We start from the raw sequence: 24,976 nt of genomic DNA, 5'->3' as shown, positions 1-24,976 counted from the left end.
GTCACTCAGCACTGTGAAGTATCAAATGCGTGAACTGAAATAATCAAGGAGTGGCGCTGAAGTGACAGCTGAAAATCACATCAAGAGTGCTGTTATTAAAAGCTCTTGGTGGGCTGGGAATTTGTGTATGTCAGCTGAACAGTAGCAAAGGGCTAAATGATAAGAACTGTTGACAGGGAGAGGGGTGAAATATAAAAGCATGCTATAGATGCAACTGAGACTGTGGAAGCAAATTGACCAGTTGTTCTAACTGATATTAAAAATTAACACATATTATACTGTTAAGTATCAAAATACAGATTCATTTGTCTTTTAACAAATTTACTTAATTATTCCTGTATTTCTTGTGGAATTAGAAATCAAGAACTTTTATCATTTTATGGAATGGTATTAAGTCTATGTTCCCATGAGTTGCATTCTTTGGTTGAGATACAAAAGTTCCATTCTTCCATTGCTACAGAAGAAATGGTTGTTCTGAACATACTGCAGGTTATGAGAGAAGAAGCAGGAAAAAAAAAACACCAGGAAGAGATGATTTGGGAGTCTCTCCCCAAAAAGTCCTGAGTAGACCTGGGCAAGTTCCATCAATCACCAAATTAATTTTCAGCAAGAATGGCTATAGTTAAATATGGCTTAAATGAGAGAGATGATTTTGAGGGCAATCAGTTCTAGGCAGCCTGATGTGATTCAAGAAACAGTGTGTGTCTCTGTGTCAGGGAAGAGGTGGTATCATATGCATTTCTTCTGATGAAAGCATCTGGTAATTAGCTGTCTTTAAATAGATTCCTTGATTATAATGTGGCTGTCAGTATTGCTTGATGCAAATAGTTTTCAGATAGTGTATGAGATAGGCTGGGGGAATCTGATCCTTCATTGTACTGAGACCCACTGTTCTCTTTTGGATACTCTTTTGAAGTACGTTTACTCCTAGGACAGTAGGGTCCCAGGACCATTCTAGTGACTTGTATAAAAGGCAACCAATCAAAAGTCTTAATCTGCAGTGCAAAGAGCATTCTGATGTTCAGAGGTCAACCTTAACGGTTAGTAATAAATTAAAGAATCAACTAAAAACCCTACACTTAGTACAATGATAAAAAAAATGACAGAGTTAATAGTATTTTGTGACAGTTCAGCCTTCATTGCTTTGCTTTTGTTTCTGCAATGTGTCACTGCCTCTCTTGGTCCGCTGATTTCAGCCCCATCCCCCATGCAGCTGGTGCCATTTACAGCCCATTCAGTAGTAAGTGGGTCAAATGAAGTTGGTCTCCGCCCCATTCCACCCCACCCATTAGTGACAGCAGATTTCTCCTCAACCGCTTTGGAATTCCTCGCCCCCTCCATCTCTCTCTCCCCAACCTCCTCTCGTTCCTTTTTTCTTGGAGGTTCCACTCACTCTGAACTTGCTTGGTTTGCTACTGCTTCCACCATCACTGTGCTTCCTTTCCCCTCCTCCAGAATACTAAAGTGCGTTTGGACTGTAGGTTGTTGAGTTTGTCACCCCTCCCCAAATCCTCCATCACCTCCTCCTCCATCCCCTTTGCTATGTGCTATATAAATCTATCACTGCTATATAAATATATCAAAAAGAGAAAAGGGAAGAAGTCGAGGGACAGGATAGAGAGCAGGGTGGGAAGCTGGGAATAAGGATGACTGCTGGTGCAGTGTGGACTTTTTCAAAACACTGCCCCATGTGAATGGCAAGAACATTTTCAGCAGCAGAAGCTGCCCGAGTGTACTACAGAAAATCCCTATTCAATCCATGTATAGTCAGGCCCTCAGTTAGCTTTTGCAGCAATGAGATTAGCTGTTAGAAATAAGTTGGAACTTCAACTGGTTCCAAGTTAAGACACAAATTGTATTAGGTTGTTTATACAGTATTTTAGATTGTTAATATTGCCTTATCTCACTGAAGAAAGGCCAGTTAGTTGCAAGATTCCCTTGGTGGCAGTCTCTCTGGGTTTCAGCCTCAACCCATCTCATTCCTCTACTGAAGGAGGCAGTGTTTGAGAAGCAAAGCTTGCTAGTGGGCATCCTCTTTCCCCTTTCTTACCTAGTTTATCTCCCAGATGAATGAGCAGGAGGAGGAGGAAGTCACAAAGGCTTTGGCCCTGGTTTTGCTATGTACAGAGATTCTGTGGGTATGTATGAAAGAGAAGTAATTCCAGTTCTCCAAATTTAATATGCATATTATGATAATAATCATTAGGTAGCTTTATTTGCACCTTATAAAAATTAATATGGGGCTTTCCAAATCGGAACAAAGAGACCCAGCTTAGTCACAAAGCCTCATCAGTGTCCTTCAGCCAACTTCTCAGATGAACTTTCTTTATAGGAGTGGGCTTCAGTATAAAATGAAAAGAGGGGTGAGCAGGCTAGCCCCTAGAATTTCCAAGTCAAAATTAATTGCCAATAAATCTTGACTTGAGAGAGAGAGTTCAAATGGTTGCTGTTTTATTTAGCTAGATAAAAAACGTGATGGAAGTCATGCCTCTAGGTGTAGGTGGGAACAACCATGCCATGCACAGGAAAACCAGGACTTTTTTTTTATCATTGGTTACACAAGGGAATGGGAAGAGGAATGGGTGGTTCATAGTACAAAGAAGTGGGAGGAGAAATAGAGAAATAGGTGGTTCATGACCTATTGGCAAAAGGTACGGGGTTACAAAGGAATCCAAAACTTTATTGGAGTGGGAATCACAGAAAGGATGGAACTTTACAACAGGGTGTGTCAACAGGGTGGGTCTATAGACAGCAATTATGGAAATACATGGTTACATTTTTGTATTATATTGACAGGAAAACGATTTGTTATCTTGCAAAGAGGTTAAAAGGTTGGAGGCTTCCAAGGTGATAGGAAATAATGTTTGTATAGGAAAGGTATTGTGCAATGACTGTACAGATGCCAGTGTTTAATTAACGTAAGATTGGTCCTGGTATTTGTCTGGGGGAGGAGTGGCAAAACCCATCTGTGTCTGTTTGCTTGTCAAATATAGATTGGAAGGTGAGATAACTTGCCCTGGTGAAGGAAAATCTGGCTAGCCTTATTCCTTTACAGAAACTCTTTGAGGGAACAAAAAACATGTACATATATGTACCATGTTTCTCTGAAAATATGACAGGGTCTTATATTAATTTTTGCTCAAAAAACACATTAGGGCTTATTTTCAGGGGATGTTTTATTTTTTCGTGTACGACAATTTGTTGTTGTTATTCGTTAAGTTGTGTCCGACTCTTCGTGACCCCATGGACCAGAGGACGCCAGGCCCTCCTGTCTTCCACTGCCACAACAATCTACATTTATTCAAATACAGTCATGTCATCTTTTTCTGGTTGCTGCACAATGGTGGAGGACAAAAAAATCTACAAGGGCAACAATGTCTATATCTGTCAACAGATGATAACAGTTAATGTGTCTAATGAGCTACACCCTAATCTACCGAAAAGGCCCTATTAACCTTTTTAATAGCAAAATAAAAAATAATAAAATAAAATAAAATAAAAAATAATCCATTCTATATAGATCTATGAAAATACCCACAGGAATGACCCACTGTTGCCTGATTTGGTGAGGGCAAAATGCAGGAAAAAGTTAGAATAAGCTGCAGAAAGCAGAGGAAAACGGAAGTTGTAATTTCCTTCAGCAGGGATTTGCTACTGATGACAACTCCAGTTCTGTCATGGGGAGCTTCATGACAGGATTTCAGTCTAAATATTAGAGATGGGGGTATTCGTATTCATATAGAAATATGAATACCCCCCATCTCTACTAAATATGCAGGCAGCTGACACATACCAACCACCTTCCCACAAAAAAACTTCAGAGGAGAAAGTCTCTTTCTATTCCTTGCTCTAAATGGTTCTTTCATTTGGCTTTCACCCTAATCAGCTCTCAAGAACGTTTTATACAGTATTTTATTTTTATTTTCATGTATTTGAACCATCCTTCATTCTTCCAGATACCAGGATGATGTACAAGTACAATTAGAAACACTTAAAAATACCAAACACACTGCCTAATCCATATTTAAATAACCCCCATTGTGTCAGGGAAAAAAAGGGTTAATAATACTATAGATCAAGATTGAGCTGTGAGTAGTTACATGCTAATATGACCACACACCCAGCCTATCTCATCCACATTGTGTTCGTGAATAGTATTCAAAATATTTGTTTGGTTATGATAATTGATACATGCAAATCCTTGTGTAGACTAAACAATAATTACTGTTTCCCCTTCATGCGCTGGTTGATCTTGCAAGACTCAGGGCCAAACTGAACTTTATGGAAATGATTGTGTGAAAGCAGTTAACTTGCCTTTCTTGTTATATGAATAACAGCCATAAATAAGCCTCAGCAGCCTCAGGCATCTCTGTATGTGTAGAGGGTTGGGAGTTATTGACAAAAGTGTCTTTTGGAAACAGCAGTTTGCATTTATAGAGAAGCCTTTGTTGGTACCAAGAGGAACTTCCTTTGAAATGCAAATAACAGCCTTAGGGAGACAATTTTGTTGGGATATGGGGGGAAAGACTTGAAAGAAATAAACTGCTCCTTCTCTCACCTATGGCCCCAAAGTTGCTCATATTTTTTAATAAAAAACTAGGCATACAATTTCCATTCATACAATTAACATTATGTCCAGGTCTCTCCCTAGATTTAACTGAAGGTATTCTAGACCATATCAATATTTTTCTTTCACTCTTTTTTCTTATGTCAGCTAATATTCTGTTGTCTTTAGGACTACATCCATAGATACTATATGAATGGTTTTCATATAGTATTGAAACCAATATTAACATTTGCATTGTTCTTAGTGGAACCCATACTTAGCAGCTCTCTTCACAGCTGAAAACAATCTGAAACGTTTCTGGGCAAACTCCACAAAAAGTGAAGAAAAGAAAAACTTACTTTCCTTCATTGCACATTACATAATGTATGTACTACAATTTTCCTTTACAAGTTAATTTTTCCTTAATAGCTACATAATTTTTTTCATCAAAGATATATCTAGTATCTTTAACTTATTATCTTGATATTTCTGGGCTGCAAATATTCCCCAAAAACTGTTTCTCCAGAAAGTCAGAGTGAAAATGGGAGAAGAAAATGGAAAGGTATATATCCCACAGCGGTTCACAAATGAAAATGTGAATAGTTGTATAACGCAAAACCAGGGACAGAGTTGAGGGTGCCTCATTAACATGTTATTAAAAAGGAAGATACATCAAAAACACATCAGAAAATAAGGGAAGAGAGGATACAAATTCATGTAAAATTAGAATTTAAACAGAATTACAATATATGTCACTCAAGGAGTAGACTGGAGAAGACTGTGATCAGGTGACTACATGTTTTCTGTGGGCAAATTGTGGTTGGGCAAATTCAAACTACCTCCCTCATCAAATTCTCTTATTGTTCTTAGTCTAAAATCCTGCTGATGTTTCCAGATTGTTTATTATTTTTAAAGTCCTGAACAGCATGGGACCCACATAAGACTACTTCTACCCATATGAGCTCCTGTGGCAATTGAGGCCATCTGGATTTGCTCCTTTAAAGTTGCCAACAATTAAAGCTGTCTTGCTTGAATATATTAGAAAAAGATGTTTTTGTGCTATTGCCCCTATGCTTTGGAATTCTCTTCCTAAGTTCCTGTGAAGTAAGACATCTCTTCAGGAATTCAGGAGAGAATCTTAGAACAGGAGAGCTGGCAGGGATCCTGTGGATCATACAGTCCAGCCCCTGTCAAGGAGGCACAGTGGGGAATGGAGCCCCCAGCCTGTGGCTTTGAAGCCAGATACCTAAACCACTGATCTATCCAAGACAGAATTGTTTTGGCAGGCCTTTGGGTGCTAGGAAACTGTCATTCTATCACTTATGTGGCAAAACGTATTTATTTCTCCTTGAAAAAGACCCAAGGCAGCTTACAACACTGAAAAACAATATTTAAAATTGAAAGCAATAAGTATACAATGGTGGTTAACAACATTAAAAGACAATATTTAAAGCTAAGAACAATGAGTATAAAGAGGCATCTTACATCATTAAAAGGCAATATTAAAGCTAAGAACAATAAGTATGCAGATCTTTGTTTTAAATGCCACTCTGAGAAATGGAAAACACAAAAATGGAAAGCCCTATTGGTACTAAAATACAGTCAAAACAGTAATGCATAGCAATCCATCTAAAAATCACGTAACAGTAACAGCCATTTACTGAGGGAAGGCTTGCCTGAACAGAAAGGTCTTTGCCTGCTTGCAGAAGGATAGCAAAGATGGGGCCCATCTAGTCTCCTGTGGAAGGGAGTTCCAAAGTCTGGGAGCAGCAACAGAGTCAGCTGTTTTCCACCAAAGACACCCGTGAGGTGTCACTAAGCAATTTCATCGCTCAACGGAGCGCTCGGTAAGCGAGGCACCACTGTATATGATTGATGGTATCAAAAGCCACAGAGGTCCAGCAGAACCAACAGGGACCGTGAGCACTGTTGTTATCATATTTTATATACCCTCCCTATACAGTGGTGCTCCGCTTTACGATTACCTCGTTATATGACAAAATCGCTTGACGATGATGTTTTTGTGATCACTATTGCGATCGCAAAACGATGATTCTATGGGCGATTTTCGTTTGACGACAATCGGTTCCCTGCTTCGGGAACCTTCTTAGGCATCCTTCAGTCTTGAGAGACTATGGTAACGTGCTCTGAGCTGGAGTATCCTCTCCAGAGCATGAAGCCTGGGTAAAATCATATGGAGGACAGGCTGTTACCCAAGCAGCAAATCCCCCCTCTCCACATTGCTGAAATAGTCCAATGGAAAGAACCGATTTTTCACTTAACGACGATCAAAAACAGCTGATCGTCTGGTTTTCAAAATGGCTGCCTGCTGTGCAAAATGGCTCCCCTCTGTGTTCAGGATGGATTCTTCACTATATAGGCACTGGAAAATGGCTGCCCTATGGAGGATCTTTGCTGGACAGTGAGGTATTTCCCCCATTGGAATGCATTGACGGGTTTTCAATGCATTTCAATGGGTTTTTTTTTATTTCGCTTGATGACGATTTCGCTCTACAGCGATTTTGCTGGAATGGATTATCGTCTTCAAGCGGGGCACCACTGTAGTCTTAACCACATTCATGCACTTGACTACCAATGTGGAGAGGGAGTAGAATTGTGCTTGTCTGTTTCAGTCCACTCACTTAGCAGACAATGGAAGAGTTTCTGTGCAGATATGGTTGTATCACTTGCATAGGCTATTCCACATTCATTCATTCATTCATTCATTCATTCATTCATTCATTCATTCATTCATTCATTCTCATCCCACCTTTCTCCTTAAAAAGGACCCAAGGAGGCTTTCATCATTATAAGACAATATTTAAAGCTAAAAAAAGTAAGTACGCAGATATCAAACCCAGTCTGATCAAAGATTTTGATTATACAGTAGGCCCCCATATCGGTGGGAATTAATTCCAAGCCCCCCACGGATGCTGAAAAATGCAATTATATCAAATATCTCCCTTCCCAAACCAGACGCCTTTCCTGCCCTCACGAACCATTTGAAAGGTATAAGAACAAAGCCCCCCTGCCTGCCCTACAATCCACACAAACCTGAAGGTTACCTAAAGGGAGCATGAAGCCCACTGATGTTGCTTTGGGAGAGCCACTTACTTGCATGCTGAGCTGTCTGGAAGCATGCACTCAGGCTTTAATGCAAAGCAAGAAGGCTAGAAATGCCCCCATCCCACTTCCCTCCTAGATCGCCAAGCACTGACACTTTTAAAAAAAATACCTCCGGGTAAACCACCAGGCACGAGGAGCCACCGCTGTTGCCTCTGGAGAGAAAGCTTTCAAGAGGAGAGGTTTTAAACATCTCTGGCTCCCTCTCATGACCAGTTCTGGTAAAACATGTAATCCCCCCCCACATTAAAAAAAATACTTTTATTACAGTATTTAATTTCATACTTGCCAGACAGTGGGTAAGTGAATCAGCAGATACTGATCCTGCAGATAAGAGGGTCCTACTGTAAATCCCATTTTTATACCATCTGCTAAACACATGGAAGTTACAGTACAAGAGTTTTTCTACTGTCTCCTCCAGGCACGTAATTTGTGCACATGAACAGTCAAAATGAGGGCCCATATACTTCCACATCAATTTCTTAATTCCCACAATCAGTTCCTTGGTTAAGAATATTGTGTGAATACTGCATAAAGGTATACTATAACAACATTACTTAGGAATGTGCAACATCTGCCAGAAGAAATACTGTACATTGTTTGGGAAATGCTGATTATAGAAGACAAAATATGTGTTCTTTCAATATGCTTCTTTCACCTGATAGTCTCCAGTAGCACCAATGATATATACCTAGTATGCATCCTAGGTGTGCAAGGAGGAATGTAAACAAAAGCTTTGGTAGAATGAGTGGGTGAGAAATTTTGTTATGTTGTTCCGTACTGCCCAACATAAGTGCAGTTTTTGCAGGATCAGGCGGATGCCAATCAACACACATACATTGCTTGAGTAGTTTTATACCAGCTTTCATATGTATAGAGCAACGGCAGGAACAGGACTGTGGTCCACATACATTTCCATTATGGGACTATGCAGCTTCCTAGCAAGGGAAGCTTCTTCACTGATCCCTATCTTCTTGCCTTTCAATTAGCAGGCTATTAAAATCACTATTTGAAATCATGGTGGTTTGCTTTATCGATTTTAAATTATCAAAGGTAGTAGATGGGCCAGATGTTGTGGTACTTGTATTAGAGATAGCATATTCTAGGCCGTTTCCAGAACATAAACTGTGCAGACTGATCCAGTTATCATAAAGTTTTCATTTATGACCCAATAATTCCTAATGGTTGTCAATTTTTGTGTGTAATCGACTCAGATATACTACTGCATAAAATACTAATGGGAATTAATTAATGGAGATTTCCACACATGCATACTTTGTTATTAAAGCACTCTAAATGTGCTGTTGTATAGATTTGAATGGTGGAATACTAATGTCAGATAAAAGGAGACAGGAAAACAACAGACATTCAAAATATAAATGAACTAGCACTTTTGTTAATATCTGGAATAACCATCTAGTAAATGAATTCCAGTTCTTTAGCTTCCAGCTGTAAAAGCGAACTGACGCTATAAAAGATCCACATGGGTTTGTTTTTAGTTCCAGTGTTTACAATTATTGGATCTCTAATGGTATGAATTGAAAGCGACATGTCAGTAAAAGCCATCTGCCACAGTTTTATTGGAACTTTTATATTTTGATTCATGAAATTTGGAAAGTCTCCCCACCCCCACCTCAAAATATGAATAAAGGACCATTTTTTGTTGTACAGCACAAGCTGCTAGAGATGCAATCATTGTAACGTCCCAAGTTTTTTTTAATACTTTGCACTGCAGGGTATCTACTTCTACAGTATTTTATTGTAAAATCAGGAAAGAATTTTGTAACAACTTAAAGGCTAATAGGCCTTTCCGGTAGATTAGGGTCTAGTTCATTAGACACATTAATTGTTATCATCTGTTGACAGATATACACATTGTTGCACTTGTAGAAGGGAAAAGTGAATAGCTGGCTAAATTGCAAAGAAATACAATGAGCAATCTGCCAGTTCCATTCAGTTAACCATCTTGAATTCTATTTTTGGCAGAAATGTGGAATAAAATATTAATTTAATAATACATTCTAAAACAGTTAAAGTTAAAATGCATGCAAAATAAGCAAAGTGACTATTCACCACTGGGGAATTTTTGTTAGCAGAGTATGAGGTAGAAAACAACAACACAGAAATGTGGAGAAATCAACTTAATTCCACACCACCCTCTCTGTTTTGCACACAAAGCATCACTTTGCATGATACAATCACTATAGAAGCATTTAAAGTAGAAAAGAGTATCTTTACTTAAAATTACTAACTGTAGTTACAGTCAGAAGGAAAAAAAAAAGAGGAAAATTGAGTCTCCAGTATGTAGGAGATCATGTGCATTTGCTGTTTGGAGAATGGGAGGGGGAGGGGTACAAAGAAACTATCAGTAAAACAATAGAAGCAAAACAACAAACAGGAAGGGGTGGGTGGAAGTTTACCTCAAATATCAGAGGTGAGAAAATAACTTTATCAACCATGTTAGTGGGATTTTAAAGCCACATTCCACTGATGCCCAGTATTCGTGCATACAAGATTGCTATTATATCAACGTTCACAACATCATTAAGAAATTGTAATATAATTACTGTAGCTGTTCTAAGTAAATTAATTCCCATATTAATGTTTTATTTATTTTTGACCCTTCCTGTAAAACATGGGGTAAAATGCTTATTATAAATAAACAAATAAACAAATAGGAAGGAGGCCTTTTTTAATCTACATTACAGCTCAGTGGAATAACTTTTTACTTTTAATCAAGGTATTTCATGCTGGAGACTTCTGAAATTGCTCTGCTTGAGAACTGTGCTGACTTCAGAATCGTTGATTGTGTTTTTTAAGGCTGGAGCAATTACTATAATGTAAAGAATGCTCTTTTGCAAATAGATTGCACTTATTATGACAGACTGAACTACAGTATTCAATAGCTCAGAGGTTAAGCATATAGGAGAGAAACTACCTCTTCAGCTTTGAACTTTAAAGAAAAAAAACTCTGATGTCAGATACCCTGAACAGGCATTTTTAGCCAGTGACCTGTTGGAAGAATTTATGCATATGCATGAAGTTGCCATGGCTCATTATGGCTAACTGACAATGAACTAGACATGTGCTGGGTGTGTGACTGATTGTATGATCAGGCGTACAACGAATCCTATGGCAAATGTTCAATAGGATTCTGGCCATCAACTCTGTGCTCCTGCCAAGAGATATGTCTGGCTCTCTCAGAGGAATTCTACACTGAACAGTCTCTGTTTTGTAGGAATTTATGGATTGTTTGTTTCTTGTGTTCTGATTTTGCTGGCTTTTGGGTATTTCACCCTCTTTACTATATTTTATTACCGCTTGATTTATTTTTGATAATGCATGAAGTAGTTTAAAGGTAAAAGGTGAAGGTTCCCCTTGACAATTTTTGTCCAGTCGTGTCCGACTCTAGGGGGCGGCGCTCATCCCGCTCTTCAAGCCATAGAGCCAGCGTTTGTCCGAAGACAATCTTTCCGTGGTCACATGGCCAGTGTGATTTAGAGACGGAACGCTGTTTACCTTCCCACCGAGGTGGTCCCTATTTATCTACTCGCATTTGCATGCTTTCGAACCGCTAGGTTGGCGGGAGCTGGGACAAGCAACGGGCGCTCACTACGTCGCGTAGATTCAATCTTACGACTGCTTGGTCTTCTGACCCTGCAGCACAGGCTTCTGCGTTTAGCCCACAGCGCCACCACGTCCCAATAGTTTAGAACACAAAAACTGTTTATGGTAAGAGAAAGGGATAGTTCAGACTTTATGGTCACTCTTTATTGATTTTATTGGATAGCTCAGTATTTTAGGTATCTGGCTGCTGAGCCAGACAATGGGAGTTCAATTCCCAATTGTGCCTCTTGAGATAAGAGCCAGTCTGTGTGGCCTTGGGTAAGTTGCACGGTCCTAGAGCACCCCCGTAGAAGGGAATGGTAAACCACTTCTGTCAATTCTACTGAAAATCCCCACAAACCTATAAGTCGGAATCGACTTGACAGCACACATTTATGATGATGATGATGACAGCTAAGCAAAAACTGGGCTTTAATTAGTATAGCCATTAGTTAATCTTTAATTCTCCTTTTCTAAGCATATTGATTGTGTTATTATTTGTGTTTTAAATAAATGTATTTTTATTGTTAACGAATTTTGTAATAAATGTTCTGAAACAAACCATTGCTAGAGATGACTGAAAATCTTTTTATGTGGTACAAAATGATCTTTATTGCACAACATTAGTAAAGTTATCCAGCATCTAAGATACACGGTGGTGCCTCAACTTATGAATGCCCCACCATACGACCATTTCAAGTTACGACCAGCTCCGGCCGCAAAATTTTGCTTCAACTTGTCGCCAGAGCTTCCACCTACGAACAGAAAAGGCGGGAAATTCAAATTGCTAACTGTTGGTGCTGAAGAGGCTGCTTCTTTCTAGCTCTTTTGCCCCAGCAGTTAGAAAGTGTGCAATCGGAGGAGGCTGCCTGGTAAGGTAAGATGCTGCTTTCTGCTTTTTAAAAACCATTCTGGGTGTTTCTGCAGTGTGGTTTTGGGCTGGGGGGGTTATGTTTCTGTGCTGTGATGGGTCTTGGGGGTTTGTTTGTTTTTTGTTTTTGTTTTTTCCCCCAGTTCCAATGGGTCTTGGGGGGTTTGGTTGCTTTTTGGAGTGTTTTTTCCCATTCCTGATGGGTCTTGGGGGTTTCTTTATTTTTTATGGTTCCCCCACCCCTTTCCAATGGGTCTTGTATGTTTCCCTTGCTTTTTGCTTTGTTTTCTTTGCATTTCCGATGTTCTCCATTTGTTTTCTTTGTATTTCTGATGCGCTCCATTTGCTTTCTTTGCATTTCCGATGTGCTGTTTGCTTTTTCCTTTGTTTTCTTTGCATTTTGGATGTCCTCCATTTGTTTTCTTTGCATTTTGGATGTGCTCCTTTGTTTTCCTTGCATTTCCGATGTGCTCCCTTTGTTTTCTTTGCATTTCCGATGTGCTCCTTTTGTTTTCTTTATATTTCCAATTTGCTCCGTTTGCTTTTTCCTTTGTTTTCTTTACATTTCCGATGGGTCTTGCACACTTGATTGCTTTTCTTTTCCCTCCCTTAAGCCAGAAGGGAATAATTGCATTTCCGATGGTTCTTGCAGTGATTTTTTAAAAAAAATTCTTTGGCCGGAATAGATTAATTGTATTTCAATGGGAAATGGTGCTTCAACTTACGACCATTTCTAGTTATGACCGAAGTTCCAGAACCAATTAAATTCATAAGTCGAGGCACCACTGTAATGTCATTATCTTGAATCTTGCCTGTTTTGAAACTACACATATACATCTGAATGCCAGCTTACTTGTTACTTGAAAAAGCAGGTCTAATACTTTAAAATAACATGGCTTTATGATGTTATCAGCATAATTTAAAATCTTGGCCCGTGGTGGAGGAGAAATTAACAAAAAAAGGACAACTGCTCCCACTGAGAGGTACAGTATTTACCACTCTAGCTCCTAGAGTGTTTGCATGTTGTCCTAATTAAAGCCATGTTATCTGAATCAGTTACAGCTCTTCAGGGCAAATCACTTAAAAACACTCTTTCCTGTTTTGGATGGATTTTTATTTCTGGAGAGTGTGGGATCCTAGCAATATTTTGATGCCTGCCAAAGTATAACTCTAGGGCAGGAAAATAGAAACCTCTGAAGAGAACAGGGTAAGATAAGTAGTTATCTGTTTCCCCTTCCTTCCCTGCCCTTGTCTACTAAATAACTATAATAATACAGGGAAACATCAATTCATACAATTCTTTTATGATACTTTTGAAAAGGCCTGTGGCACCTTAAACACTAAAAGGTTTTATTTGGCAAAAACTTTTGTGGACTGTTCAGGTTTTCAGATATGGCTACAGTCCACAAAAATTTGTGCGAAACATTCATTTTAGTCTTCAAGTTACCACAAGACTCTTCATTGTTTCTACTACTACAACACAAGTCTGTTGTTTAATTCAAAAGGCTCTAGAATAAGATTGCTATTCCTCTGGAATTATTCTTATGTATGTGATTCCTTATATCAGGATCAGATTTACTTCATCATTATACAGTAGAAGTAATTCACTCAAGTTACTGTCTATATTCCTCGCTTAAAACATGGGCACAAAACATTCTGTTAGGGGAGCAGAGTTTTTCCTGTTTGGGGAGCTGAAGCAGAAAGCCCATCTCTTGGGTTTATTTGGGTTGTAATACTTGGCGTATTAAGGTACACAAATGTATATTAGTCTGCCATGTTCTGATTGAGGAAATGGGTGGTGGTGGTCAGAATGCTTTTGCTTTGCAAGGTTTAACTTTAACCCTTGCTTTGGTGCTTTAAATTGGAGGGCTCTTCTTTCTGACTGGGGAATTGCCCACATTATGAAACAAAAGAACACATAGACATCAGTATTACCCAAAGGAAATTTGTCTTGTGGTAAGAGTTACTTTTAAAAAGCCAGTATGTAAATAAACAAAGCAAGCATTCAAGAACAATATAAAACCACACATGCACACACAAATACACATAGAGAAGCAGAATATCTTTTCCCAACCAGAATCTCTAAGGAAACCACACCACAAAGGAAAGGGAGCTACTATTTAAACTTACAAATTATGAGGTATTGCTTGTAAATCTCTCCCCCCCCCATCTTTCCTTGGAAAAGCATTCTACGATCACAGGTATTCCATCAAAATCTAATCCTATACAAGAAGCTGGGTGGGCGGGCTTAAAAGGCCCACCTTTTACCCCATAACTGTCACTATACACAATCCAGTTGTGCAGAAATACAAGTAGGGACTTCAAGTTTACAGAAAGCAACAGAATTGAGATTTAGAACTGGATAATCAGTGAATCATACCCATCATAAAAAGTATATAATATTTTTCCTTCCTTCCTTCCAGTCTTCAACATGCATTTCTGTGAAAGAGATAACATGGTAACAAGTCATCCATCATAACTATGTGTTGCTAGAGCCATCCCATATGTTCAAAATAACCTCCTATCACTCTGTCTCGAAACTTGCTTTTTGGTGCCTTTCAAATACCAGTTTAAAACTCTGTAGCAAAGATGATACCAATAATTCATTTCCCTTTCCTTACCACTGGTATGGTTTCCTAGGAAGCATGGATGTGGTCGTTGCTCGACAGTATGCAGCTGTTAAGGCTTTTTTATGTCACCCAGTACGATGTGATAAATATTATCTTCCTCCTAGTGAGTAATGCTTATGTTTACAAAACAACACAACACTTGTCACAGAACTCACTTCATCTCACACTGCAAATGCTGGGAGGGGGGGAAGGAAGCAGTTGGCATCACATGACAAACAGCCATACCTTCAGGTCTCACACTTCTTTAAAGTCTGGTGTAACCTCACCTCCATAGTCAAGTTGTTTTCCACAGTAAAGCTGTTGCTAGAGCTGATTTTACTGTTAGGCACAGTGAGACAGCTGAAATTGGGTGTGGTACAATAATTATTTAAATTGCTATTGTATTTTAAATGCTAAGAAGCAGGATAAGCACCTATAGGATTTTGTGCCACTGGTTCTGAATGAACTTAGCTAGCCTATGGTATTATGTGCCATGATCTGGGAGAAAGGATGCATTTGCTACTCTCTCTCTCTCTCTCTCTGGCTGTTCAACATACTTGGTTGACCTTGATCCTTCTATTGTATGCATTGGAACGCATATAAAAATGAAGTGGAAATACAATGACTTTTAATCCTATTCTTTCTCCAGAAAAAGAGGAATAGTGCAATTTTAAATAGTCTCCCCCCCCTCAAGTAGAAAATCATTTGGAACTCCTTGCATTTCTTTACATATGAATCTCAATATAAAAAATGAAACTGACATGACATTTTTTTCAGGAAAACCCACATTCCCTTCCAGTTTCAGAGTTCACATTTAACACTTACCAGAAGATTTTCACCTTTTAGATTGGAGATTGTTGATAAAATTAGACACAATGAGTAAATACCAGATGCTTTGTAACAAGTAAAAATAATGGTAATATTAACAACAATAATAGTTTTGAGTTTTACAATGCAAATCTGCCATTTACTATTCAATATGATTTTTTTCTTATGAAATTTGTTTCAGCTATAAACCTTTCATCTTGTCATGAAAACTGTATGAAATATGGAAATAGAAATGCTCAGGAGTTTTCTTCATTTCAAAAGAGACACCAGGTTTCAGACATGTCGTATTTAAACAATAAATATAATTTAGCACTGACAGGGATTAATCTTTTCCTATTTGCTTCAATTTTTTCCCTGTATAGTCACGGACTCCTGCCTTGTAGATCATTTTGTGAAGCAGCAAAGGAAGGATGTGAACCCATTCTTGCAATGGTGAATTCTTCTTGGCCAGAGTTCCTTGCATGTTCCCAGTTCCAAAACAAAAGTGAAAATGTCAACACCACAAGGATCTGTTTCACACCACAACAAGAAAAAGGCAAGCGATGTAAGTTCTATTTTTAAAACGTTGTCACTGACTAGATTGAAGTTTTGTGATGTTGCCCACTGAAGGTCCTGCCAATAACAGCCAAATTACACATTTGCAAGTAAATGTATGCATAATTTCTCTGATACTTAAAAATTTTTAAATGCAGTATCTGATGTGACTGTATTTTCCCTCTTGAAGCAAAAAACAGGTGTGATGGAGGAGGCAACTTTATTTGGGGGGAAATGACTAGAATAGAAAGAGATACACTCACTCACCCCAGATATTGTTCCACTGAAACAAAAACACAAGCTGTTATAGGTTTTTATTTTTTTAAAAGATAAACTGATGTACAGATGCATGTAACATGTAACTCAGCCCAAAGATAGTAAAGACTTGTTAACTTGCCAAAGAAGTAGCAGAAGTAGTAAACAGCATCGGAAGGGGGAAAACATAGGTGGAGTAAAGTCAAACTTTTTTCTAAAACTGAGTTTCCTCTGATTGTTTTGAAAGTGTTTTCAGTCTGATATATCTCCTGCTCTGAGGGGTTGATCTGTTGTGAAATTAAGCCAATATCTATTGTTGTTACTGCATTGTGCAACAGAGCAAATCAACATTCTACAAGGCAACTCTAAAAACGGGAGCAGCGTCTTGTATTTGTGTTCATGGTACGTAGCTCTGTCCCAGCAATCCAGATAAATTGGTGCTTGCAGTAGGTCAAGGGCTCATCTTTTTTGTTGCCTCAGTCCTTTCCTAGGAAGTCACCTTGTACTGAGTCAAACCATTGGTCTCTCTAGGATTCTAGCTCATATATTCATATACACTGTTTTTTTTTCTCCTGAGGGCTACTCAGGGTATGTGTGTAGGGGGCATGCCAAAAGTAGATGAAACCAGTCATCCTGTAATTTCTTTTTCCCTCTTTCTGTCATACTTATTCACATTATCAATTTTAAGTTGCAGGGAAAATTTACGAAGGAACATTTTATGAACTTTGGTAGCCAGAGCCAGTAGAATAAATATTTGTGTTTTGTTTGTTTGTTTGTTACACTGCACCATCTAGTGGTCTTGCCACTATTCTGGGAAGATTCCAGCAATAACATGAACATAAAGAAAACAACCAAATCCCACCCCATCCATAAAAATAAAAAAGAATAATATAAAAGGACATCAAATTTAAAAAAACCAAGATGGCAGCAACAAGTAAGATATGGGCTACAGAATATAATGAGCAAAATAAGCTTAAGTGACCAACTATTACGAAGGAGGTACCTGGCATACCTCCACTGGGAGCATTTCATAAAGAGGTGGCCACCACAGAGAAAGCCTGGCTTCTAGTCATAGACTTCCTTGCCTCCCTTGGAGTGGCCACCCATAACATCAACATCTGGGAAGTGCAAGTGATATGGAAAGTTGTTCTCAGGGAGAGGTGTTCCGATAGGTAGCGAGGTCCCAAACTGTTCAGGGCTTCATAGGTCAACATTAATACTTCGAATTTCATATGGAAGCAAATTGACAGTCAAGGCAGAACTGTGGAAATACGATCATATCTTGACATTTCCAAGATCAGCCTGGCCGCTGCATTTTGTATTTGGTGCAGTTTCTGTACTGCCTTCGAGGGCAGCCACATTTAAAGAGCATTGTAGTAGTCAATCATTGACACTACCAATATGTGAACTAGTATTATCAGGGACTTCCTATTTAGGTAGGGCTATAAGTGTGCAATCTGCCAAAGATGGAAAAAGGCAGACCTGGCCTCTTTCTCCATCGAGAGAGCCTCTCCCAGAAGCACACCCAGATTATGAATTTACTCTTTCAGGGGAATTGTAACCCCATCTAGAGCCAGTCAAAGGCTCCCCAGATGATTAGGGTCCCCGCATAACAACAAAATCTCCATCTTGTCAGGATTCAACTTCAGCCTATTCATCCTCCTCCAATTCATAACTAAGGCCAGGAGATGCTCTAAGGTCTGCACAGCTTCCCCCGCTGAAGAGGAAAAGGAGAGAGAGAAAGGAGCATGTCATGAGTATATTGATGACAACAAACTCCAGATCTATGGATGATCTTCCTCAGTGGCCTCATCTAAACAGCACTGGGGAGATGACTGATCCCTGTGTGACTCCACAGAGTTAAAACAACCTCCTCAAGCTGTACCATCTGGAAGAACCAGAGCCAACATAGCATTAGCCCTTCTGATTCCCAGCCTTGTTAGCCGTTCCAGAAGGATACCATGGTTGATGGTATCAAAGGCTGCTGAGATCCAGGAGAACTAACAGGATTCTACTCCCTGTCCGCCCCACTGTCAGCTTCCCTCAACAGGTCATTGAGCAGGGGAACCAGAACGGTCTCAGTCCCATGGCATGACCTAAAACAGTGGTTCTCAAACTTGGATCCCCAGATGTTCTTGGACTGCAACTCCCTGAAATCCTGGCTAGCAGTGCAAGTGGTGATGGCTTCTGGGGACTGCAGTCCAAGAACTGAGGAACCTAATTTGAGAACCACTGGCCAAAACTACAAATGAAATGGATCAAGACTATTGGTGTTCTCCAAAAAATGTCCAATCAGTCAATCACCACCCTCTCAATTAGCTTTTCCATGAAATCCATTGCCAGATGGATCTTTTTAAAAATGGTCTGGATCCTTGTCTCCTTCAAGCAGGAGAGCATATATTCTTCCTGCAAGGAGGAGTTTATAATCTGGATGGCCCATTCCACCATTACCTCCTTGAATGATTTCAAAAGCCAGGAGGGACATAGGTCTAATTGAGAGGTAGTGACCTTGCAGCGCGGAAACACCTTGTCCACATCATCAGATAATACAGGCTTAAATCAATCCAATAAAACAGGACAAAGATGGTGCTTTGAACGTCTTGATATGACTTGTTGCCTTGCTAACAGAATCCAGGTCCCCATGAATGGCCTCAAAAAGGCTGCAAACTGCTGGTCATCACTTCCTCTTCCTTTTGTAGCCTTACATGGTGCCAAGGAAAGGAAAGGAAAAACACACTCCAGAAAGTTTAACAGCACTCTGCACTAGATTTTTAGAGTGTATATGGGGCTTTGGGACAGACAGGGTGATGTCAGTGTTGATGGAAACTGTGGGATCCAGGGAAAATATACAACTGCTTTCCGGCTTATAAACAGTGCATAAATAAGTGAATAAATGTCTGTTTCATAATGTCTGAAACCAGATGCTTCATCAGCTAAAACCAGAAGGAAATGGGGAACCCAGCTGCCCTGGTTGGAATAAATGTTTCTTTAAGGTTTTCATATGAATTCGCAGTGTACATGGGAGTGAAAACCAAGTGTCATGAATCCTTTCTCCCCCTTGATCTCTCTCACCTATACCCTGCCTTAAGTATTGTTACAACAGTATTTAATGGCATTCCTGTAAGTCAGAAATGTTCCTCCCCAGCAAAGAAAGTATTTCACTTATCATTTTCTGCCACTCCTCTCTCTGTATACATTTTATTTTGAGTCATCACAGCTGGGGATAGTGTTTAAGCTGCAGTAGACAACATAGAAAAGCAAGTCAAATGCTGACAGTGTGATTTTCGAAGAGGTGGAGCCTAAACAGAGTCAACTTGCTAATTAATAAATAGTTTGGAAATAGTTTTAAATCTACTAGTTTTTAGTTTAGAAATGTGTGATTTTAGCTGAACCAAGCTCATCTTTTCTCAGGAAGAAAACTAACAGATAGTTTTTTTCTAGTGAGACAATCCAATTAAGTTCAATGGTTCCCAACTCTTTTGCACTTCTGTACCCTTTGATAGCCCACTTCCATAAATTGTAAACCCCACCATTAATCAAAATAACAAAGCAGCAGAGATGTATTTTATTATTGTATTTAAATTATATTGCCTCAACTTTCTCCTTAAAAAAGGATCCAGTGTGACATACAACTTTAAAAGATTGTATGTAAATCTAACAACAGTGAGTATACAATACTGTATCCACTTTTTATGTTAGCCCACTCCACTTCCATTTCCTGGTCTTCTATTAAGCTCTGGGCATCTCCCAAACTGAACCCTTCCCTAGCTCCATCAACACCTTCTTTCCTTTCTCAAAGTAACTGGCATGGCAAAACCCACAGAAACTTTAATCTTGCCCAACCAGTCCCTCTTCTTTTTCATGCCAACCCCACTCCATTCTGCAATGGGAGACCCAATCTCCTGGCGGTATTCGTACTTCAGGTTGAGTACCACTGAATTAGTTCTTATATCATTCTGACTGTTCTAAGCCAAATATGTAGTACAAGATACTGTACATTCATTAACACAATATCCTTCAAGCATAGTACAAACCTTAATCTTTTGTTCTACTGCTTGTTCTGCTTGCAACTCAAAACTTGTTTCTTTATCAAGCTATTGTCTCTACCTTTATCTCAGCTCTGTTTCCCTTATATGCCTTGTAATATAAGGGAAGCAGACAGGCTGATCCAGGCTGGATCATCATGCAACTCAAAACTTGTTTCAAAGTACAATACGCCAGTTATATTGATCCTTGCATTTGCATTTCAAAGCAACCCTATTTAGCCCATTTCTCTCACTGTGAAGAGGGAGACAATTTCTGCAATGAGCAGTAAAGGTAAAGGTAAAGGTAAAAGTTCCCCTTGACAATTTTTGTCCAGTCGTGTTCGACTCTAGGGGGCGGTGCTCATCCCCATTTCCAAGCCATAGAGCCAGCGTTTTGTCCGAAGACAATCTTCCGTGGTCACATGGCCAGTGCGACTTAGACACGGAACGCTGATACCTTCCCACCGATGTGGTCCCTATTTATCTACTTGCATTTTGCATGCTTTCAAACCGCTAGGTTGGCGGGAGCTGGGACAAGCAACGGGCGCTCACTCCTATAATTCTAATTCCTCTGCAGGGAGAATTATGCCTCAGCCCACCTCACACAGATAATTTCCCTTTTTTAGAAGATAAGTCATCTCTCACTTACTCCCACACCTTTAGGAGAACTTACTTCTCCTCAAAAACCAGCTGTTTACTAAGGACTCCCCTCGTTGTTGAACTGCCTGTCATCCAAGTGAGATGCTCCATTCCTTGATTTCCCCCTCCATTAGCAACTTCCTGGGACCCTGTAGCCTGTCTGTTTTGCTAGCAAGATTTGCTCCACCCACTGCTGCATAAAAAAAGGAGATGAGTCCTCCTACACACACCCACACACCCACACCCCTTTGGTTAAGTGCCATAACATTTAATTGTCAGGATATGCAGCACTGGTTCCACAGAAAAAGAGGGTTTACACACTCACAAACTTTAAGATTTGTAAGGCAAATATGGTTCAGCTTTTTCTTTGGAGGTTTGGGGCCTTTTCTGTGCAACAGAATTGAGTACAGTTCAGTTAATCAAGTAAGCAGCTTCCTCTTTCCTGCTCAGTGCCAGCGCTAGTCATCTCTCCCTTGTGGTCTTAGAGCTACACACAGAAAGTGCGCAAAGAGAAAATTCTAAGGCTCCTGTATGGGAGGAAGGAAGGAAGGAAGGAAGGAAGGAAGGAAATCAGTGGGAGCTTTACCAGTGTACCAGAGGATGAGCAGAAGTTGATGGGACTGAGTTACATGTCCCATCCTATGTCAGAGCCCTTTGTTTTCCCACTTCCCATGTTTTTTCAGTAATCAGATACCTACAAACTAGAGTTGGGCACCAACTGCCACTTCAGCAGTTCATGCCAAACAGGTTTGTGGACGTTCTCATCCCCACCTCCTCTGGTGGACTCCCATTCAGAGGCAACACCTGGAGGCAGGACAGAGAAGTTAGGGTGCTGCCTCTGAGTAGGTGCCCACCAGAGGAGGTGAGGCTAGAACCAGTGGTTTGTGCCCATCTCTAATGCAAATATGTGCAAATACTTTAAAACATTTGAATGCAAATACAATTGGAATGGTTACAAACCGTCTTGAAGCAAATTGATTATGAAACAATTTGAACTCAATAAAAGTGGATGGTATTCTCACACACCTATAAGGTATACTCCCATTTCCTAGTGCATATGTTCTCTTCTATGCCAAGCTAGCACTGGAGTTGTCAACCATTGCAATCAGTTTAAAATTGTGCATAGAATCATTAGTGCACTCAGCAAGTAGCAAGTCCCTTCCATTATGTGAACATATTATTTTACAAGCTTGGAACTTGTTGAGTTGTAACAAAAACAAGCAGGAATTTAATAATATGAGGAGGCACTCCGGAAATAGACATGGATGAATGTACAACTTAAGTTCCTCCCACCATGAGAACCTGTGAATTCCTGTATGCTAAGGAAACCTCCTCTCTCCAGTTTAGAAAGGAGGATGTTTACATGAAAGTGTAGGGGGAGAATGTGGCAGTGTAACTTTTTTCCACTGATTCTTACTAACTCCATGGTTAGATAGATAGTTTAGATAAAATAACATACTTTTTTTCCATAGTTAATTTATTTGTTTTACTTATATCTTGGTCTTCCAAAATTTAGGTTACTAGGTGCTCAATAAACCATTCATTTAAGCACTGACCAACTTGAGATATGAGTCCCTCTTAAAAAAATCAAGGCAATGTTCATCACAATCTGCTCATGAGTAATTGTGTCCTATTATCTGATTAACTACTTGTTCCTTATTAGTACTCTGTTTCCCTGAAAATAAGACAGGGTCTTATATTAATTTTTGGTCCAAAAATGCATTAGGGCTTATTTTCAGTGGATGTTTTATTTTTTTCATCTACAATAAGCTACATTTATTCAAATACAGTCATTTCATCTTCTTCTGGTTGCTGCACAATGGTGAAGGGTGGAGTTTCACTTAACTGGGGCTTATTTTTGGGGTAGGGTTTATACTACGAACATCCTGAAAAATCATACTCGGGCTTATTTTCAGGTTAGGTCTTATTTTTGGAGAAATAGGGTAGTTGTAGAAGAGGAAACCGTGTTAGTCTATGCTAGCCTATCAGGCAAAAAACCAAAGGAAAATATAAAATAAAGAAAAAAATACTGTGGCATCTTAAAGACTAACTGCTATATTTTAATGTGAGCTTTTGTGGACAAATCCAGTTCCTCAGGCAGAAAAGTGAGAATACATGGTTGATTTCCTTCAAAATGGATAGGTTTGTCCTCTTTGCAGTCCAGGGCACTCTCAAGAGTCTCCTCCAGCACCACAATTCAAAAGCATCAATTCTTTGGCAGTCAGCCTTCTTTATGGTCCAGCTCTCATTTCCATACATTGCTACTGGAAAAACCATAGCCTTGTCTATGCGGACCTTTGTCGGCAAGGTGATGTCTCTGCTTTTTAAGGTGCTGTGTAGTTTTCTCATTGCTTTCCTCCCAAGAAGCAAGCGTCTTTTAATTTCGTGGCTGCTGTCACCATCTCCAGTGATCATGGAGCCCAAGAAGGTAAAATCTTTCACTGCCTCCATATCTTCCCCTTTTATTTGCCAGGAGGTGATGGGACCAGTGGCCATGATCTTAGTTTTTTTAAAATGTTGAGCTTCAGAGCATTTTTGCACTCTCCTCTTTCATCCTCATTAATAGGTTCTTTAATTCCTCCTCCCTTTCTGGTTGTTGATATTTCTTCCGGCAATCTTAATTCTGGCTTGGGATTCATCCAGTCCTGCCTTTCACATGATGTATTCTGCATATAAGTTAAATAAGCAGGGAGACAATATACAGCCCTGTCATACTCCTTTCCCAATTTTGAACCAATCAGTTGTTCTATATGCAGTTCTAACTGTTGCTTCCTGTCCCACACATAGATTTCTCAGGAGATAGATAAGGTGGTCAGGCACTCCCATTTCTTTAAGAACTTGCCATAGTTTGCTGTGGTCCACACAGTCAAATGTTTTTGCATAGTCAATGAAGCAGAAGTAGATGTTTTTCTGGAACTCTTTGGCTTTCTCCATAATCCAGTGCATGTTAGCAATTTGGTCTCTAGTCCTCTGCCCCTTCGAAATCCAGCTTGGACTTCTGGGAGTTCTCGGTCCACATACTGCTGAAGCCTACCTTGTAGGATTTTGAGCATAACCTTGCTAGCGTGTTAAATTAGTGCAATTGTCCGGTAGTTGGAGCATTCTTTGGCACTGCCTTTCTTTGGGATTGAGATGTAGACTGATCTTTTCCAATCCACTGTGTATTCATAAGGGATTTGGTTTAGATTATACCTGCCTAGCCCAGTGGTTTTTTCTACTTTCTTCAGGTTAAGCTTGAATTTTGGTATATGAAGCTAATGATCAGAGCCACAATCAGTTCCAGGTCTTGTTTTTGCTGACTGTCCAAAACTATTGCTGACTATTCCAAAACATTATCATATTGCTTTGCCAAGCATATAGTATTTCAGATAAAAAGAAACTTGTTTCCAAAGGTATGAAAGGTACCATTATGGCTACGCACTGTAACTTTGAATAAACGCACAAACAAACATTTTTGAAATAATTTAAAGAGAAAACTCATAACCTGCTCTTTCTCCAGAATTATGAGAAAGGTTTATATATGAATTCAGAGGGGCAATTTACAAGACCGTATTTTCTCTCCTTCAGTAGAAAATGTATGACGATGGCAAATGCTGTGAGAATGGGCCATTTCTTTAGTGTAATAAATTGTTCTCATGGGGGGGAATCCAGAATCTATCACTACCATAATACACCTTAGGAAACAGGGGAAAAAAGCATCTGGTGGGATTTCATTTTCCATTTCAAATAAAAAGAAAAGAATTAGACTTTCCTTTTATTTTTAATATTGAATTTAGTAGTGTTCAATCTTGTGTGTATTTCTGAAGGGCAATCTACCTATATAAGGAATATTATTTTTCTGATTGTACGTCTAGCACATCTGCAAGCCTGCTGGAAAAATAGCAGATGCAAGTAAATTCCTCCTGAGCATTTTCTAATACATGGTTAGAGAAAGAAACTT

The 24,976-nt window shown here is 39.4% G+C and overlaps 1 protein-coding gene across 3 annotated transcripts in view; it reads left to right on the top strand.

Moving 5' to 3' along the window:
- CORIN (corin, serine peptidase) overlaps positions 1–24,976 on the top strand; it is a 177,847-nt gene that overhangs the window by 50,958 nt on the left and 101,913 nt on the right. For all 3 annotated transcript variants that reach the window (XR_013545826.1, XM_073001292.2, XM_073001291.2), the window contains exon 5: positions 15,946–16,127. Coding sequence is in view for 2 of the 3 variants with exons in the window: in XM_073001292.2 (XP_072857393.2) it covers positions 15,946–16,127 (182 nt within the window). In the remaining variant the exon portion in view is untranslated. The remainder of the gene's footprint in view (positions 1–15,945; positions 16,128–24,976) is intronic.

Source organism: Pogona vitticeps, chromosome 5, assembly GCF_051106095.1.
Source record: "Pogona vitticeps strain Pit_001003342236 chromosome 5, PviZW2.1, whole genome shotgun sequence".
In the NCBI taxonomy this organism is placed as follows: Eukaryota; Metazoa; Chordata; class Lepidosauria; order Squamata; family Agamidae; genus Pogona; species Pogona vitticeps.
The sequence above is the reverse complement of the archived record's forward strand: the minus strand, read 5'-3'. Positions and strand labels throughout refer to the sequence as shown.